The following is a 19,460-nucleotide window of genomic DNA, read 5'->3' as shown; positions in this document are numbered from 1 at the left end:
TTCTAAAGGAAATAGGAAGAAACGGAGGCGTGCACCTGTAAGAATAAAAATCGATTCGTCGAATTGTTTAGTGATATTTTGAAATTTATTCATTCGTTCGAAATAAAATTCGTGGCAATTCGATAAATGCATCCTGTAAATACTTCTTCGAGTACAATTTGACACTTAAAAATTACATCTGGCATTGCACGATTCTTGAATACGTTAAACTCCACTGTTGCATTTGGCTATCATATTCTTGTATTCTATTTTGTGTATACATATATGTCGCTTTTAATAGGATTAATTATAATGTGTATAAATACGTCTATTTACATTAAAAACGATTTTAAAACAACGCGATTGATTGATCCATTCCGTAATACATGCTGCCCGAATAATAACTTAAAACGTTCACGTACATAAAAGTATTTTATGGGATCGTAAGTATCATCAGGAACAAAGTCGTTGGTGTTCGTATTTAGTTCGTTTGACTCTTAAGCACAACAACAACAACATTTAAAAGAACGTTTGTCAACGTTAAACGCGCTTTTTTTATCCTCCCCCCACCACTCCCATAAACGCAATTATTTGTTATTTTCTGCTCGAACGATATAAAGATAAAAAAATAGGTACGCACGAGCAATCCTAACGACGTGGTATATCATCATCATCGTAGTTATGATATTTGCGAACAAATTGATCCAGGTACAATGTACAAAAGGGAAATGAGAGAAGCGGATATGACATTAAACGATACTGAGATAATTAAAACAGTAATATACGTGTTGTATACAAAGGATATCAATTGATATACATATTACTGCTTGTATTGGTGTCTTCAAAGAGACAATGAATCGACATGTATGATGAGCACCTAATGGTTTAACCATTTATATTAACTCTGGGAAAAAGAAATCCACGTTTATTTCAACGTCAAAATAATACATTTCTTTTTCCCAGATCTAATATAATATGTTTTATATATATATATGTAAATTCTAAATATACAAGAACGCTATATAGTCGCACAAATGCAATATTTTACAGAACACTGCCAATAAATTATAATACACGGCTTGTCAGCGAGAGATAACATCCGTTTTACGTTATTCTCTTATCCTTTTATCTTCTTTTCTTTTTTTACTTTTTCTCTTTCTCTCCCACTCTCTCTCTCTCTTTCTTTCTCTCTCTTTCTCTTTCGGTTATACAATCTCTAAAAAATAAAGTGCGATATAAACTATCACCATTAACGTACAATTTCGTACTCTAATAGCAATTAGGCGTCGCAAAATCTGCTGAGGTATTTTTATGTTTTTGTGCTCGAACAGCTGCGCACGCTGATTTTGCTCCGATGTTTAAGATATCAATCATTCTAAAAACGATCGTATTAATCACAAAATTGCTGCCGAATGACCAATATTTATATATATAAATACGGTTTTTCGCGTCGATACTTCAAGTAAAAATCCTTCGAGTCGTAACAACGAAGGAAGATGGAACTTTGCTGCATATTTTTTTTTTCTATTTATTATCCTTTCTTTTCTTTTTTGTTTTTGTTAAATCGTAGCACTAATTATTATAGTCAATGTCTATTGATCCGTGTCGCGTTTATTAATAATTATTTAGAATTTCGGAACTTCGTTTTATAGGCTGTAATGGAAGATCTGTAGAAATATAATATAAAAAGACACACATTGAACCGATATAAAATATTGATAGAAAATCCGACATCGTAAAAATTTCGTATAAAATTTGAGATGTTGCGTTACGTAAAAATGTACGTTATATTAATTAAACTAATATCAATCAATAGTTTTAGAGTGAATTTGATCGTTTCAAAGAAAATCCGATCTCTCTGTGTTTTCTTTTATTATTATTATCATTATTATTATTATCATCATCGTCATCATCATTTTTATTATTATTATTATTATTATTATTATTATTATTATTATTAATACTATTAAATATTATTTAATAATTAACTTGTGTAAATTTTTTCGTTACTTTTTAGTCCATCAAAATTGTTCAGAAACGTTCAAAGGCAGTTCGATATATGGCAGGTAATTAATTAATTGTTTAGCAAATTACGATTGGTTCCTGACGCAGCTTTCTCTCTCGTAATTAGCACGAAATGATCAAAAATTTTGTTTTAATCGACGTACGGATTTCGCATCTACTCGAAAAATGACACGTTTACGTTTCCTCTATAAAATACTACGATACTTTTTAATTCTCAAATACATTTATATAAACTCTTGTATTTTTTTTTCTTTTTTTTGGTTTTTGTAATTTTTGTAATTTTTTCTTGTTTTTTTTTTCTTTTCTATCTTTTTTCCTTTTCTTTATTTTTAATTGGCCTCCCTTCAACCCTACTGTTATACCTGTGCTTTGGCAGTTGCATATTTCTAAATAAATCATAGGCCTAGATACTCCTTATCTTTAAAAAGACGAAAAAAAGGGGAGACACGTTCAAGTTCCGAGAACATTTACCCTTTTCGTATTATCCGTTCATCTCAAAAAGACACGTCCAACGACTATAAATCTTACTCGTTCAATCGTCAAAATCCAGGATAGTTGAAGTCATAGTTAAACTTTTAACGATCGGTCGATAATATTACGACGCTATTTGATTTTCTTCGTAGGATTTCGTAGGATCCTTCAAGTATCTTCTTCGATTTACTACAAAACGTTGTAGAAGACATTGATTTTCCTCTTTACTCTCTCCCTTTCCCTAATCCTCAATCCATCTCATACTTTAATTATCCAATCGCACGATTGGTTGCTAATGCAAGAATACATTCATGGCTGTTGCGCGGCATGTATCATGGCAACTTTGAGATCTTTGGCCAGGTGAGAAACGTCAACGACGCTATCGACCATCTCTTGTACTGCAGTAACGCTAGGAAAAAATTGTGCCGCTTGTTTGGTCTTTGATACGGTTTGTGCTAGTGCCTCGTTCAGTGCATTAGCACATTGAAGAACTCGCGTTCTGACGTCGTTTCTCGTAACATTCCTGTGTACCGTGTCACCAATGTGAACGAGTCGATGGGCACTGAGGACGACGAATTTTCCATGGGCCAGAAATACCTGTGCAATAAATGCAACAATATATAATAATCAAAAATTGTATTAGTTATCTAAACGGGATATCAACAATTCGTGAATTCGCGAGACTCTCACCTTGGGTGGCTGATTATGTTCGACCGTTTGCAAGAAGGCGTCAATGGCATGAGTTAGGTGTGCACCGTGCGTGATCACCTGAGCAGCGTAGAATGCCAATAATTGTTTGTCGTTGGGATCCATGGGCGTCGGTGTCGTGGGTGGCATTTGAATGGCCGCATTGTCCGCCTCGGATACGAGCAGATCGTAACTGCTACGAAGTTCTTGAGGTAAGGATGCCCTCAATTCTTCCCGTTGTTTAGCGACGACCTCTCTCGAATCGAGATTAACGTAATCGTAGTCTTCCCCGGCGCCGCTGTTGTTGCTGCTGCCCGTTGAGATAATGGAGGATCGTTTGAACAATAACGTCGAGTTTCCCTACAATGAGAGAGAGAGAGAGAATGTTTTATTATCGGGATCGTGATATAATTATTTTTGGAAACGTGAATAGAACATAGAAAGGACAATGAAAGTTCATTCGCGTTATCGTAATTGAAAGATGCTCACCTGAATGAAACTGGCGACTTGACGAACGTCTTCCGTGAGTGCTCGTGCACACGCGATCAGCTGATCGAGTGGATCCGGTTGAACCGTTGGCAAAAGGGAAGAAGGTGGTGGTGGCCCATTGGTAGGTGTCGGCGTGTCGCCACCACCTCGACAGAGCTTACCCGCGTCCCATTCCATCGTATCCAATTCGGTGGCGGCTTCCTGCACGAGTTTGTCGGAGTCACGAAGTGCCTTAACCAGGGGCCGTAATTTCGTTGCCAGCCCCTTGTCCGGCGCTTTGGCCGCGTTACCGAGCGTACCTGCGTGCGTAATGCGGACCACTTCAATCGATCGAACTTATTCATTTGGTTAAGATTTAATCCGATTTAGTCGATTAAGTTTCGAGTAATACCTTCGGCAAATTCAGCGAGATCGTGCAAAGACGTTCTTAGTCTCAAAGCTGCGAGCCTCAAATCCATCAAGGTGGCATCCAATCGTTGAGGCGTTCTCCAGCCTGGACTGACGAAGCCCAATAACCTTGCTATCGCTGATGAAGCTTCGCTCTGCAACCTCTGAAGGCCTTCCAACGCGGCGTCCAATTCCAATGGTAGTTCCTTGTTCATCGGTACGTCGTAAATTTGCTGAGTTTGCATCGGAGGTGGCGGTGGCGTTGGCGTTTTAGGGACCGGTGTGTTGTGCCGCGATGGTAACGACGATGCTTGAAGACGTGGCCGTGGCACGTCGTAATCTGGAGCGGCGAGACTCGACCTGGAAAATAATCAGATAGAATAAACTAACAAATGTATTCGACGAAATATAGGTTAGGTGTATTTTACCTATTGGATCCACTGAGCGATCCATCGTTGGTCAAACTGGAAGCCGAACTACTCGGTGTTAATGGTTGCAACGGTCGTGGTACGTCGTAACAATCTAAAGGGGTGATGCCGGAACCACCGGAACAATTGGAGTTTGGCGTGCAGGATGTCGGTGGCCTTGGAATATCGTAGCAAGATGGTGCAGGACTCGGACTACTCGCCGGGGAAGGAATTACAGGAATTGCACGAGGTGGTACGTCGTAACAGTCGGTCACATCTCCACCGTTGTCGACCGAGCTTCTGGCGCTTGTCATGTATCGTCCTGCGAATGTGCGAAATCATCATCATCATCATCCTAGATTCTGGTTACTCGAGTTGAACAAGAAACAAAAGGAAAAGATATGTGTCTAAGATAGATTAGATCTTAGAAAATACTTGGTAGGTTGGCGCGAAGCAACGGTTATCGTGAATTATCGTGATGCTCGTGACGTTTGGTAAGAGTTTTTAAACGAGGTCACTCGGACTCTGTTGTCGACGACGATATCGAAGCGCGAAATTTTCCCTCCGGCTACCAGGAAGTTATGTTTCCAACTATAGAACGAGGATCGTTTAAAATGTCTCCGTGAGATCTCGAGGTAATGCATCGGCTTATCGAATTCCGATCGTCTTGTTTCCTGATAGATAGATGCCTCACCGTACTCGTTTCTTCCCATTTCTCGAACCGAATGCGATAAATCACGGTTTCTCTTCTACGACTATTTACAAATTATACGTTTCCTTTCCTTTTTCTTCTTGTTTTTTTTCTTTTTTTTCTTTTCTTTTCTTCTCGAGATATAATAATCGCGTATTATATAAAATATTAATCATAGTTCTAACATATTTTGCAGATCAAGTTTTCAAACTTTACCCGTATTGTGCAAATGTTCGTTGTTCGAATTGAGGGGTGAATCGTGTCTGGATGGTGGTGCAGGACTTCCGCGACTAGCTGGTAAATCGTACAGGTACACGTCGCCACACTTTTGCGGTGTCACGACCTGTGGACAAAAATCATACAAAGAGATAGATCAAATAACAACGTTTCGATTGCAACGGAATTAATAATAATCGGATGAAAGGATAAAAACCATCCCCCATCAGCATCCTCCAGTCCCCCAACACATCGTTTTTCCCTTCGGATATTTAACCTTCGCACAAATTTCGATCCGATGTGTTATTCCCGATTAACTCCTGGTAAAGAAAATTCATCGAAATATTATTGTTCCCTACCAATTTGTCAATAAACGTCCATCCCTCGGGATTATCATTTATGGGGGACAAATAAAAAAGAAGAAGGAAGAAAGAATTCCCATTTGAGACTGATAAAATATAATTTTGTAGAAAAGGATTTGACGAGAACGTCGTTGACGTTGAAACTGCAACAAGGGATTAACGATTTTATCTAAGCGAGCGCCAATCATCGATGTTCCTCTTTCCTACTCGTGGGAAGGGGTGGGTAGGTTCAAGGACTCATTTCGAGTGGTACTCTTATCGTTAAGGACTTCATTCTACTAACGGGATCGTTAATTGAATTCTATGCGTAAAACGAAAACCCTTGGACCTTAGGTTTTTTCGTAATCGTTTTAATACATGCATATGCATGTATGTATTAAATCGTATTACATAAAATATATCAATGCACATATTTTCTTGTGCATGCAAATGCATTCATTTGACGTGGTAAAAGCACACAAACTCACCAAGAAAATACAATTTCGTCGTGGAAAAGGGATGGAAAGACCCGAACAGACGACAGGGATGACAGAATAAGGGTATTTGCAATGGACTGTACGAAAGAGAGCAGAAGAGAAGAAAGAGGAGAGAAAGAGAGAGAGTTGGTCCCTCGAGAGTGCAATCTCTGGCTCATCGTCCGCTGCTTTACAATAATAGAGCCTCTTCAACCCTTGCGTTATGCTTAAGCGTGCTACACTTTTGTTCTTCTTTTCTTTGTTCCCCCCTTCCCTCTTTGAAAAACCACGTCAGTTACTCCACCCCTGGGAGATGGTTCAAATTTTTGACATTCCTACGTGACTTCTAGAATTTATCTCCTTTCTTTTCTTTTTTTTTATGTTATAGTTGTCCTTCATCGTATTTTTATGAACGTGTTAAACATATTTCGAGGCTTTCAAGATGCTACAAATAAAAATAGAAACAACGTTTGTTGTTAATGCATTTAATAATGCATAATTTAATAATGAAATTGTTGTGAAAAAATTTGGGATGAAATTTAGGATGACTTTTATTGTACCTTTTTGAAAATTGTAAATAAGGAATAAAAAAAAAAGGTTAGTACGATGCAAAATGAATATTCCGGTATCGGAGAATGGAAGAGAATTCAGGGTTGCAAGCGTCGAGGATTGTAAGCTCGAATCTAGGTCAAGCCTTATCAGCGGTAGGCGGTAGAGTCCACCCTCGAAATAACCTGCTGCCACACCCCTTTTCCTCGAATCGCGTTTGTCGATTCGGTGTCTCGATAAACCGCGATTGAGAGCCCGCGGTGAACGATGTTGCCTTTTGGCTTCAACGATTTTCCATCAATGTTCCTTTTTCTTCTTGTTATTCTCAATTTATATTCCTTTACGATGTTACTTAGAAAATTCCAATAAATCTACTTCTTTCTCGAATTATCGTACGAGTATTTTCAACCCCGTTACGAATTCTTTGATTATTTCATTCATCGATTCATATCAAAATGAAAATAATTTGAGTATTAAGATTGAACGAACATTTCACAGTGTTGAACACTATACAATTTCTTCCTCCATTAGAAAGAAAAATTTCTTTCTCGAATTACCGTACGAGTACTTTCAACCCCGATACGAATTCTTTGATTATTTCATTCATTCATATCAAAATAAAAATAATTTGAGTATTAAGATTGAACGAATATTTCACGGTGTTGAACACTGAACACAGTTTCTTCCTCCATTAGGAAGAAGGGACATATCAGAAATTCGATTGTCGTATTTTTCTGACTCGAATATAAATCAGATAAATCAAAAGATAATCTCGTTTGAAGGAGTACAATTCGCGTTAGATTTGGACATTGTTCGCACGCACGCACGTCGTCCCCACCCACCCCCAATTTTTACGAAACGAATCCCCCAAAGAGAGTCTGCGTGATCCGTTTATTCGTGATCCAGGATGTAAACTCGACCATAATCAGATCGAGTCGAGTTCTGAGTCACGATATCGGCCTGGAAGGAGAAAGCAAAGATCGAGTTTGTGATCGACGAGCAACCATGTATGCGAGCTATGTAAACCACTTATACATAATACATGCATACATGTATGCAAAACGTATGTGTGTAGGTGTAACGTATGAAACGTTCGTGCAGATATATACGTGTGTATGGGAAACTATAAGATATACGAGGTTTACTCGAGTGCACACGAATAGAGTCAATTCTAGAGTTGGGGTAGGACCATGTATATGTGTTTGTATGTGTTTGTGTATCTCATGGGCGTTGGTGATCATTTATCAGGGTGAATCGAATCGTGGATATCGTTGACTCCCCTGTGCCGTTCACAAAAGTCGACAACAACTTCAACATTTAACGTCAGTCGTCATTCGTGTTACCAATGAAAGATAAATCCCCATAACAATCTTTTATCATTAATATACAACGCGTTCGATGATTCGAGTTAACTAATTAACATAAGTTCGATCAAGCAGAATTTGAAGACAATTCTACAGAGTTGGGGTAGGCCCATATGTGTGTATTTGTGTGTTTGTGTATCTTATGGGCGTTGGTGATCATTTATCAGGGTGAATCGAATCGTGGATATCGTTGAGTCCCCTGTGCCGTTCACAAAAGTCGACAACAACTTCAACATTTAACGTCAGTCGTCATTCGTGTTACCAATGAAAGATAAAACCCCATAAAAATTCTTTATCATTAATATACAACGCGTTCGATGATTCGCGTTAACCAATTAACATAAGTTCGATCAAGCGGAATTTGAAGTCAATTCTACAGAGTTGGGGTACGCCCATATGTGTGTATTTGTGTGTTTGTGTATCTCATGGGCGTTGGTGATCATTTATCAGGGTGAATCGAATCGTGGATATCGTTGACTCCCCTGTGCCGTTCACAAAAGTCGACAACAACTTCAACATTTAACGTCAGTCGTCATTCGTGTTACCAATGAAAGATAAAACCCCATAACAATCTTTTATCATTAATATACAACGCGTTCGATGATTCGAGTTAACCAATTAACATAAGTTCGATCAAGCAGAATTTGAAGTCAATTCTACAGAGTTGGGGTAGGCCCATATGTGTGTATTTGTGTGTTTGTGTATCTTATGGGCGTTGATGATCATTTATCAGGGTGAATCGAATCGTGGATATCGTTGACTCCCCTGTGCCGTTCACAAAAGTCGACAACAACTTCAACATTTAACGTCAGTCGTCATTCGCGTTACTAATGAAAGATAAAACCCCATAACAATCTTTTATCATTAATATATAACGCGTTCGATGATTCGAGTTAACTAATTAACATAAGTTCGATCAAGTAGAATTTGAAGACAATTCTACAGAGTTGGGGTAGGCCCATATGTGTGTATTTGTGTGTTTGTGTATCTCATGGGCATTGGTGATCATTTATCAGGGTGAATCGAATCGTGGATATCGTTGAGTCCCCTGTGCCGTTCACAAAAGTCGACAACAACTTCAACATTTAACGTCAGTCGTCATTCGTGTTACCAATGAAAGATAAAACCCCATAACAATCTTTTATCATTAATATACAACGCGTTCGATGATTTGAGTTAACTAATTAACATAAGTTCGATCAAGTAGAATTTGAAGTCAATTCTAGAGTTGGGGTAGGCCCATATGTGTGTATTTGTGTGTTTGTGTATCTCATGGGCGTTGGTGATCATTTATCAGGGTGAATCGAATCGTGGATATCGTTGAGTCCCCTGTGCCGTTCACAAAAGTCGACAACAACTTCAACATTTAACGTCAGTCGTCATTCGTGTTACCAATGAAAGATAAAACCCCATAAAAATCCTTCATCCTTAATGTACAACGCGTTCGATGATTTGAGTTAACCAATTAGCATAAGTTCGATCAAGCGGAATTTGATTTTTCTTTATTCCGTCTCGACGAAGATAATCTTTCTGTCTCGTAAGACAGAAACTGAGAAACCGAGACGACGTCATTCGCGAGAAGGTCGAGTGGTTTCTCTGTTAAATCGAATTTGCATAACGCATACATAAATTCATGAGCCCGATTATGAGTTCAATAAGCAAGGATACGTTTTAATGGGAACGATGAACGAAGTTACATTGTTAAAATACTTTCCCGTTAACTATTAACAGTTTCTTTCTCACTCGTTTTAATCGATTATAACCATCGAACGATATTAGATATCTCTTTAAATTATTATCTTTCCGATAAATGATCTCTTAATAGCAACCTTTTTATCCATTCAACCGTCAAGTTTCTTTTTACGCTTCTCTCTTTCCTTATAACCTATTACACCCTTTTTCCCCCATCAAGGGATATCGTTATTATCTTCCATACCGTGCACCATAGTAATTAACTCGTGAGCTATCCCTAAATTACAAGGTTTTTGCCAATGGCGTAGAAACAAAAAGGTGGCTGACCACCGACAGAATGAAAAGTGGAAAAGGGATGGAAACCAGGAGAGGATTAAAAAATAGAAAAAAAAAGTGAGAGAAAGAGAAAGAGAAAGAGAGAATGTACAATAGCTAGTTTCTGTTTTCTGAATTAAAGTCGCATGCGATTCCACTATTACGTTCGTTGTTCGTATGAATCGAATAGTAGTATGTAGTACTATAGTAACGAGTGAGTACGCGTAGTAGAACGTAGGAGAAAAAGAGGGGTAGGTTGAAGAGGAAAAGGGATGCTTGGGGAAATGAGGGTGGGAGTTGGGGGGGGGGTAGCACGTCGGTCGATACCAGCGTCGCGACGCTAACTGTGAAAGGCGTATTACCCCACGGATGCGCGTGAGGTAGAGAGGGAACGAGAGGGAATCGGAGGGAACCCAGAGGGAAAGAGAGAGAAAGACGGTTTCCATGGAAACGCGAAAGGAGGTACTCCACCTCCTCCTCCTCCTCCTCCTCCTCCTCCTCCTCTTGTACGCAGGAAGGCAGGCAGGACCTTCGGGCCTGTCTCAGCCAACGATAAGGATTTTTCTTTTCTCGGGAGACCAACGGCAACAACCCTTAAGGATTCTTCCCCACAATTTGTATAATAATAACCACGACGGGAATCATCAAATTTCTATTCTCTTCGTATCAAAAACAGACATTTCTGAATATTCTAAAAGATACAACTAAATAAATAACACCGGTTTAAACGGGGGAGAATTGTGAAAGAGAAAAAAACATAAACTGCACGAAGAGGGGACAAAATAATACGAAAAAATGTCTTGTCTTTCTGGCAATCCTTTTTAGACGAAATAAATTTTAACTTTTCGTCACTTTGATCTTTCTTTATCACGGAACGAAGTATCATTCGGTTAAAGTATTGAGTTGTCTTTTGAGTAACTTTGGTAGGTATAGAATGAGAAAGAAAAAAAACAAGAAACAAAAATCAGACTCCCGAAGAAGAGTCATCGATTAATATTGATGGTTTATCTCCCTTCCTTTTTTTTTTCTCATCCATCCATCCTATCCAACCAACCAACCAACCAACCAACTATCCGCCCATCCAACTCTTATCGATCGTTCACGTTCACACCGAAGTAAACGATTTATATCATCGATCCATTTACCGGACCAAAGGATTTGCTATTACTACTACTACTATTACTACTACTACTACTACTACTACTACTACTACTACTGACACGAGTAGATAATCCCACGCGAACGAGTTTCGCAGTTCATTGATACCGAGCCGTTAAAGAGACTACTCGGCCCACGCCCAGAGACTCGGCTGGTCGGCGTCTCGTTCGAACCTTTTTTTTTCTTCTTTTTTTTTTCTTCATCCTTTTTGCCGTTCCTCTTTTCTTCTCCTTCTCTTTCTCTTTCTCCTTCTCTTTCTCGTTTCTCGTTTCTCGTCTCTCCTGGCCTCGACTCGCAGCTTCATCTTGCCTCGCCATGACACGTTCTTCCTTTTTCCATGCCATTTTCAGCCGGTGGAGAGTGGCAGTTCGCCTGCCGCCGACAGTGACGGTTTTAAGAATCCTTCGCCCCGAGCTCACAGCTCGTTGAACGTGCGAGCACAAACACGCAAACACAAACACACACAAACACGTGCGCGTCCAACCATCCATCTATCCATCCATCCGTTCATTTTTACATACACGCGAATGTAATGTAGAAGTGTGTTACACAGATACACGTGTAGCACACACACACGCGCGCTTTTATTTAGCGACACCAGAGGATATCGGTCACGTTGAAGAAGATTTTTGCGATTTCATGCTGTCAGCCAGTGTCGTACTTTGCGATATCTCCCGTCGACGTTCCCCCTGTCAGAGTTAGGAACGCAACTTGCGTTCCTCTCGAATTAATCATGGATATTCCCCTCGGTTAAACCTAGACCGGATGGGATGCTGCCCATCTCTTCTTATTTTTTATATTTTTTTTGTTCCTTTTTTTTTCAGTTTACTTTTCCATTTTCGATAGACGACTCTGGTATTAGATATTTTTCGTTACGTTTAAGTAATTATCAAACATAAACTTTGTAATGCATACAATTTTGATCGATAAGAAAATCTGTGGATGATACATTTGACGAATTTTTTTTTAAACGTGACTTGCAGATATACTCAATATCAAAGTTAAAACAGGTTGATCTTTTCTTTTACTCTTTTTCTTTTTTTTTCCTGGTTATCGATGGTACATTTTGAAGTATGATTGAATTTTTCTTTAAACGTGACTAAAAGTTACGAAAAGTTAGAGTACCGTTAATTTACGTATACAGCATAACGTGCAGATATACTCAATATCAAAGTTAAAACAATTTAATCTTTTCTTTTACTCTTTTTCTTTTTTTTTTCCAGGTTATCGATGGTACCTTTTGAAGTATGATTGAATTTTTCTTTAAACGTGACTAAAAGTTACGAAAAATTAAAGTACCGTTAATTTACGTATACAGCATAACGTGCAGATATACTCAATATCAAAGTTAAAACAAGTTAATCTTTTCTTTTACTCTTTTTCTTTTTTTTTTCCAGGTTATCGATGGTACCTTTTGAAGTATGATTGAATTTTTCTTTAAACGTGACTAAAAGTTACGAAAAGTTAGAGTACCGTTAATTTACGTATACAGCATAACGTGTAGATATACTCAATATCAAAGTTAGAACAGGTCAGTCTATTCTTTTTTTTCAGATTATCAACGTTCCAAGTTAGTCTTTTCATACAATTTTGATCGATAAAAAGAAAATCTATCGAATGGTACCTTTCGAAATATGATTGAATTTTTCTTTAAACGTGACTAAAAGTTACGAAAAGTTAGAGTACCGTTAATTTACGTATACAGCATAACGTGTAGATATACTCAATATCAAAGTTAGAACAGGTCAGTCTATTCTTTTTTTCTATTTTTTTTTTCCAGGTTATCGACGTTCCAAGTAGTTTTATCGTTTGACAACGTATCTATATATACATGTATATGTAATGTAATATATATATGTACGTATATAGCATGCATATCTTTGTAAATGCGTACGTCCAAGGTAGAAAAGTCAGCTTACGTTACTGCTTTTGCTACTGACCGAGGGAAGCGACTGTGGTACGATCTGGTTATTCTATTTAACATCGTCGGAGCATGAAGCTACTTTCGCCTACGTCGAGAATGCTCCTATGTTTTCTCTTCCCTCCTCCTCCTCCTTCTCTTCCTCCTGTTCCTCTTTCTCCTCTTTCTCATCTACCATCATTTTCTACAGGGTGATTCGTTTACACTACCATACACCATCCTTCTACGATATTCAATTTTATCGAGGATGACGTCATTAAGTAGAGTAAGATCATCTTTTTTCTTCTTCTTCTTCTTCTTCATCTCGATTACTTCTCTTTGGTAGATGAAGAAATTCGCAGGATGATGACGCGTTACTTCCGACGAATTTCCAAGAAAATTCCAACACCCCACCTCACCCAACCTCACCCCAGCCCAACTCAGCTCAGCTCAGCTCAGCTCAGCCCCCCCATTCGTCTCTAATTGAATACTTGCTTTAATATACGTGGGTTAAGATGTTTGATGAAGATGATTCGCAGAAGCTAGAAAAAGACAATGGGCCGAGATGTGAAATATGACGAGGGAAACGTGCGTGGATATGCACAAACGATGAAACACACACTGTCGGGTTTTCTTTGAGTTTGAATATCACACCGTGTCTCCCGCACATTCCATCGAGATGACTCCTGGGACGACCCCACTTTGTGCACCACGTACGACTGAAACCTACGTGGTGCGGGTGGTGTTTCTTTTACTCTGATCCCGCGCTCTGACGCTGCCTTTCTCGCGTGGAAAAAGAGAAAAGACCGACAAACCCAACCAACTTGTCTGTGTTTGTGGTATGTTCGTGTCTGTGTTTGTATAAGAAAGAGAGATAAAGAGAAAGGAGGGACGAAGAGAGGTGGACATTGTCTGGACCCGCGACATATAAGGGCACCGGTGATCTTTATACGCGGAACAGGACAAGGAGGACTCCTTCTAGGGTAGTATCCTACAGAATCAACTTCTCGTAAATCGTTTCACGATACTCCTCTTTCTTTCTTTACGTGTGTGCAAGAAAAATAATCGGACGATAGAAAAATTTTCGAAGAAACAAATTGCTTTTAGATCTCTGACTACAAAAATTGCGAAAAATTATCTCATTCTTTTTTATTATTGTCACGATAACGGTTGTTCAATTATATATTTTACGTTATTTGTATTCTTTACGTGTGTATAAGAAAAATAATCGGACGATAGAGAAAAATCTTCGAAGAAACAAATTGCTTTTAGATCTCTGACTACAAAAATTGCGAAAAATTATCTCATTCTTTGTTATTATTGTCACGATAACGGTTGTTCAATTATATATTTTACGTTATTTGTATTCTTTACGTGTGTATAAGAAAAATAATCGGACGATAGAGAAAAATTTTCGAAGAAACAAATTGCTTTTAGATCTCTGACTACAAAAATTGCGAAAAATTATCTCATTCTTTTTTATTATTGTCACGATAACGGTTGTTCAATTATATATTTACGTTATTTGTATTCTTTACGTGCGTATAAGAAAAATAATCGGACGATAGAAAAATTTTCGAAGAAACAAATTGCTTTTAAATCTCTGACTACAAAAATTGCGATAAATTATCTGATTCTTTTTTATTATTGTCACGATAACGGTTGTTCAATTATATATTTTACGTTATTTGTACTCTTTACGTGCGTATAAGAAAAATAATCGGACGATAGAAAAATCTTCGAAGAAACAAATTGCTTTTAGATCTCTGACTACAAAAATTGCGAAAAATTATCTCATTCTTTTTTATTATTGTCACGATAACGGTTGTTCAATTATATATTTTATGTTATTTGTATTCTTTACGTGCGTATAAGAAAAATAATCGGACGATAGAAAAATTTTCGAAGAAACAAATTGCTTTTAAATCTCTGACTACAAAAATTGCGAAAAATTATCTCATTCTTTTTTATTATTGTCACGATAACGGTTGTTCAATTGTATATTTTACGTTATTTGTATCGTTAATTGCTCTTTCATTACGTAAAGGAGGATACGTCACGCAAGGAAGAAGACAACCGTTTCGCGTTTCTCTCATTTAAACATCTGTTACATTTTTTCATTGACAATTTCTTTCGATTCGTTTCACGACACCTGTACGTATATATATTTATGAATTTGAAAATGACTGAAGATGGAATTGGTTCGTTCGTAACGTTGACCTTTCATCGGAGAAAAGAGGGAGGGGGGAATGTAGACTGTTAAACGTGTTTTCTCTTCCTCCACCGGTCGTATTCCCGTCATCAACGTGAAAAGAGAAAAAGAAAGAAAGAGAGAGAGAGAGAAGAAACGCATCCGAGCAAAAAACAGGACGGACTCGTCATTGAAACAAGAAGAGCTTGAGAAAATGCCGAGTGCAAGAAACCGAGAAGCTTCCTCTTGCATCCTCCTCTTCCTCCTCTTCCTCTTTCTCCTTCTTCTTCTTCTTGTTCTTCTTGTTTTTGTTCTTCTTTCACCTCCTACCAATCGTACCAAAAATACGCACCAACTCGCGCGACTATCTAACAAGAAGAAAAGGAATAAAGGTAAAGCGAGTTACAATCTGCACTCAAAAGAGAAAGAGAGAGAGAGAGAGAGAGAGAGAACTTTCACGACAAGATTGTTTCTTCCTTTGCAAAACGAATGAACCTGCCGTTGCGTAATTCGAGCTGTCTCCTCTCCCCACTTTTGATTTATTCCAATCCACGAATGAATATTGCAAAGTACGAAACGAAAATTTCGTTTGCTCGTTGGAAAACGATAAACGTTTTAAAACGAAACGTTATTTTAATGAATACGACGGGTTCCTTTTGCCTTTCTTTAATCTCGGTCGGTCGTTTTTATTCTTAATTGACTTTCTCCACTTTCTTTCTTTCTTCTAAGAAAAATTCGTCGATTGAATTTCAAGAATTTATATATCGCCCGTAAATTTTTACCAAAAAGCTATGCGTGTGTGTGTGTATAGGTATGGTCTTACGTTTAGAATAAAAATTTTACGAAATTTCACTTTCCATTAAAATGTATGCCTCCCCCCCCCCCCAACCCGAGAGTCATAAATTCGAAGAATATTTTTGTTACATTTTTTAATCGTAATTTTATATCGTGAAAACGTATAATAATCGATAAATGGAACACGAATTACACGCATACACACACACACACACTCATATGTTAAAAGACGATACACACGGATACAAACACAATTTACCACTCGACTTTCGATAATCTTTAATTACCATGGACGGTAATTAACATTCGCTTTGCGAGTTTACCGAGTTAATTATTTCGAGTGTAATTTACTTCGGGGAGGGGTTGGAAACGGGGGTGGAAGGATAATCGATAGGGTTCGGTAGATGGAATATTCGCTTTCGTTAGAAATTGATGTTCATTGCAGCTGTCGAACGATGCCAAAGGCAGACGGTATGAAAGAGAGAAAGAGAGAAAGAGAGAGAGAGAGTAGGATCGTCGAATTGCTGCTAGTCAGCTGATTTTGACAGCTCCCCTTTTCCTCCACGGTGTGTTTAGGTTTGTTGGCCTAACACAGGGTGGTTGTTCTATGGGAGAATCAAAATGGGACTTTTTCCTACGCGACAAGAACAATAGACGTAACCCATGGTCGGCCATTGTCAAATTGAGCCCCCCCGTTCAAATAGAAAATGAATTAATTTAGGATGGCCAGCTGTCGTCGTTGCCACATCGAGAGCCAGTGGCTTACGTTTCTCGTTGTGGTTTCATTAAAACTCACGATTTTATCCGATGATATTTCGTTTAACGAGACAAAAAAGAGATAGAACAAGAATGTGTGTGTGTGTGTGTGTGTGTCTTTTATCCTATACGACGCTTTTAAAAAAAAAAGCATTTCACGTTGATATCGAAGGATACGCGTAAAAGTACCTATACGGTGATTAAATTTATGACACCGTTGATATAATCTCTCTTTGAAATTCACGTTGGTTCATTCAAAAGTGCCTACTTTTAATCAGAACGTGATTCAACACCCTCCTACTAGGATTTTCTTTCTCTGAAAAGAGACAGAGATTTTTATTCTTCTTTTTCTTTTTTTTTTTTTCTTTTTTTATTTATTTATTATTAACGATAGAATACGAAAGATCGTATACATTGTAAAATGTGTTTTATATTATAAAGATAAAGATGAGGATAAAGAAAACTTACCCTATTTGGTTGTACGTGCCAGCTACGGCGTTTTCCGTGCCTCTGTAGACCGTCTTCGGAAATATTCAAATCAGCTCTGCTACCCAGCAAACAACCTCCGGTGTCATATTGCCCAGCCAAAATTCTTAATCGATTTCCTGGACAGATTCCCTACGGCAAGAAAGATAATCAATTTTTTATATAATAAAAATGTATATATATAATAAAAAAATTTTTTTATATAATAAAAATATTATATAATAAAAAATTGTTATATTAAAAATGTTTAATATAATACAATTTATATTTTCTTTAAAGTCTAATCATGTGATCCTCATTTGATTATTATATTATTATTTGTTAGAGTGTTTAAATGATTGTAGTTTGATGATAAATTTCGATAGGAGACACGGTGATATTTCGGCAACAATTCACGAGCTGAAAACGCTTGAAACCTTAGTGGAATATTCCTGAAACGTTTTCGTACCGTTGAAAAGACCCCCTCTCCTCCTCCTCCTCCTCCTCCTCTTCCTTGTGCTTCTAATAGCCACCGAGAAAATTCGAGAAACGGAACGAAACGCACCCCAATTAGACGTTCGCGTATTCACCAAACTCTCTCCTAATTCCACGAAATCGAAACGAAAATAAACGGGAGACCCTTCCTTCTCTCGTCGTACGGTGTCGACTTTTCAAGCCGATTATCCTCGTAGTTTTACTCTAAAGGGACACAGTTTCTAAGTACGCGTGAGTATTGACTTGTATCGATGTTGCGAAAGGGTACGAAGGGATCTTATAAACCCTTTTTTCTTTTTTTGGATACTCGCAGCTATCGAATTCGAATTGCAATAAAATTCAGATAATTTTTCGAAATTAGGTACAATTTTAATTTCTAAAATTTGTCACGAGAACAACGAGTATTAAAACAATGCTAAATGTTTGAATATAAATTTATCGGATGCACCTTGTCATCTTTATGGAAAGAACGAAACGAATCGATTCTATTGTTACGTTCAATGAGTATTTTTCGTCTTCTTTTTTATGGATACTCGCAGCTATCGAATTCGAATTGCAAGTCAGTTAAGTTTTCGAAATTAGGTACAATTTTAATTTCTAAAATTTGTCACGAGAACAACGAGTATTAAAACAATGTTAAATGTTTGAATATAAATTTATCGGATGCACCTTGTCATCTTTATGGAAAGAACGAAACGAATCGATTCTATTGTTACGTTCAATGAGTATTTTTCGTCTTCTTTTTTATGGATACTCGCAGCTATCGAATTCGAATTGCAAGTCAGTTAATTTTTCGAAATTAGGTACAATTTTAATTTCTAAAATTTGTCACGAGAACAACGAGTATTAAAACAATGCTAAATGTTTGAATATAAATTTATCGGATGCACCTTGTCATCTTTATGGAAAGAACGAAACGAATCGATTCTATTGTTACGTTCAATGAGTATTTTTCGTCTTCTTTTTTTGATCAGATTTGTAATATCGAAAATTCCGGAATCCTGTTATTGACAAGAGGAACTTTAGCTTGACAAGCAATTATATTTAACGAAAGCATTATAAACGACGAGTACACGGTTTGAAACAAAGAGAAATAAATGGAAATTTGAATTATACATTCTACTGATTATCCTGACACGTTGGAAATCGTTGAAACGGTCATTAATTTGACACGTCAAATTAATGAATTCACAATCGGATTGCTTACGATTGCTCGTAGAGGTATACAAAACGGAAATTCGATTAAATTGTTCCCTGTGTGCAATGTGGGGTATTATTATTTCTATATTAACTACTACTATGCTTGTCGTCATCGTATAGTACATTTTACCGTGCAATTTCTAAGATTAAATCGTGATAAAAGTGGAGTGGGGAGTGGGGAGGAGGAGGAGGAGGAGGATGGTTAGCTGAGATCATCGAAAATAGCAAGACAGCACCCGAGGGCTCGGAATAAAAAAAAGGAAAGAAAAATTCAAACAGTATAGGAGAGGGTAGGATCTATTAAAATTTTCCGCAGTATATATAACAGCTGTTACCAAGCATAACAACAAGATCATTTTCTTTAACGATGCTTCAGATGCATCACATTCTCTTTTTACTTCTTTTTTTTAT

General features: G+C 37.6%; 1 protein-coding gene across 1 annotated transcript in view; it reads right to left on the bottom strand.

Annotated features, from left to right (window-relative positions):
- Positions 1-1,166: 1,166 nt before the first annotated feature.
- The window catches only part of LOC122518815 (breast cancer anti-estrogen resistance protein 1), a 56,607-nt gene continuing 38,313 nt past the window's right edge, over positions 1,167-19,460 (bottom strand). Inside the window, exons 3-9 of the mRNA XM_043637918.1 lie at positions 17,358-17,507; positions 5,353-5,479; positions 4,467-4,767; positions 4,043-4,398; positions 3,652-3,950; positions 3,166-3,522; positions 1,167-3,072 (exon numbers count right to left, since the gene is read on the bottom strand). Of these exons, the coding sequence (XP_043493853.1) occupies positions 2,785-3,072; positions 3,166-3,522; positions 3,652-3,950; positions 4,043-4,398; positions 4,467-4,767; positions 5,353-5,479; positions 17,358-17,507 (1,878 nt within the window). The 3' untranslated portion in view covers positions 1,167-2,784. The remainder of the gene's footprint in view (positions 3,073-3,165; positions 3,523-3,651; positions 3,951-4,042; positions 4,399-4,466; positions 4,768-5,352; positions 5,480-17,357; positions 17,508-19,460) is intronic.

This window comes from Polistes fuscatus, unplaced genomic scaffold (genome assembly GCF_010416935.1).
Source record: "Polistes fuscatus isolate 324 unplaced genomic scaffold, CU_Pfus_HIC Scaffold26, whole genome shotgun sequence".
Taxonomy (NCBI): domain Eukaryota; kingdom Metazoa; phylum Arthropoda; class Insecta; order Hymenoptera; family Vespidae; genus Polistes; species Polistes fuscatus.
Note: the sequence above shows the minus strand (reverse complement) of the source record. Positions and strands in the feature narration are given on the sequence as shown.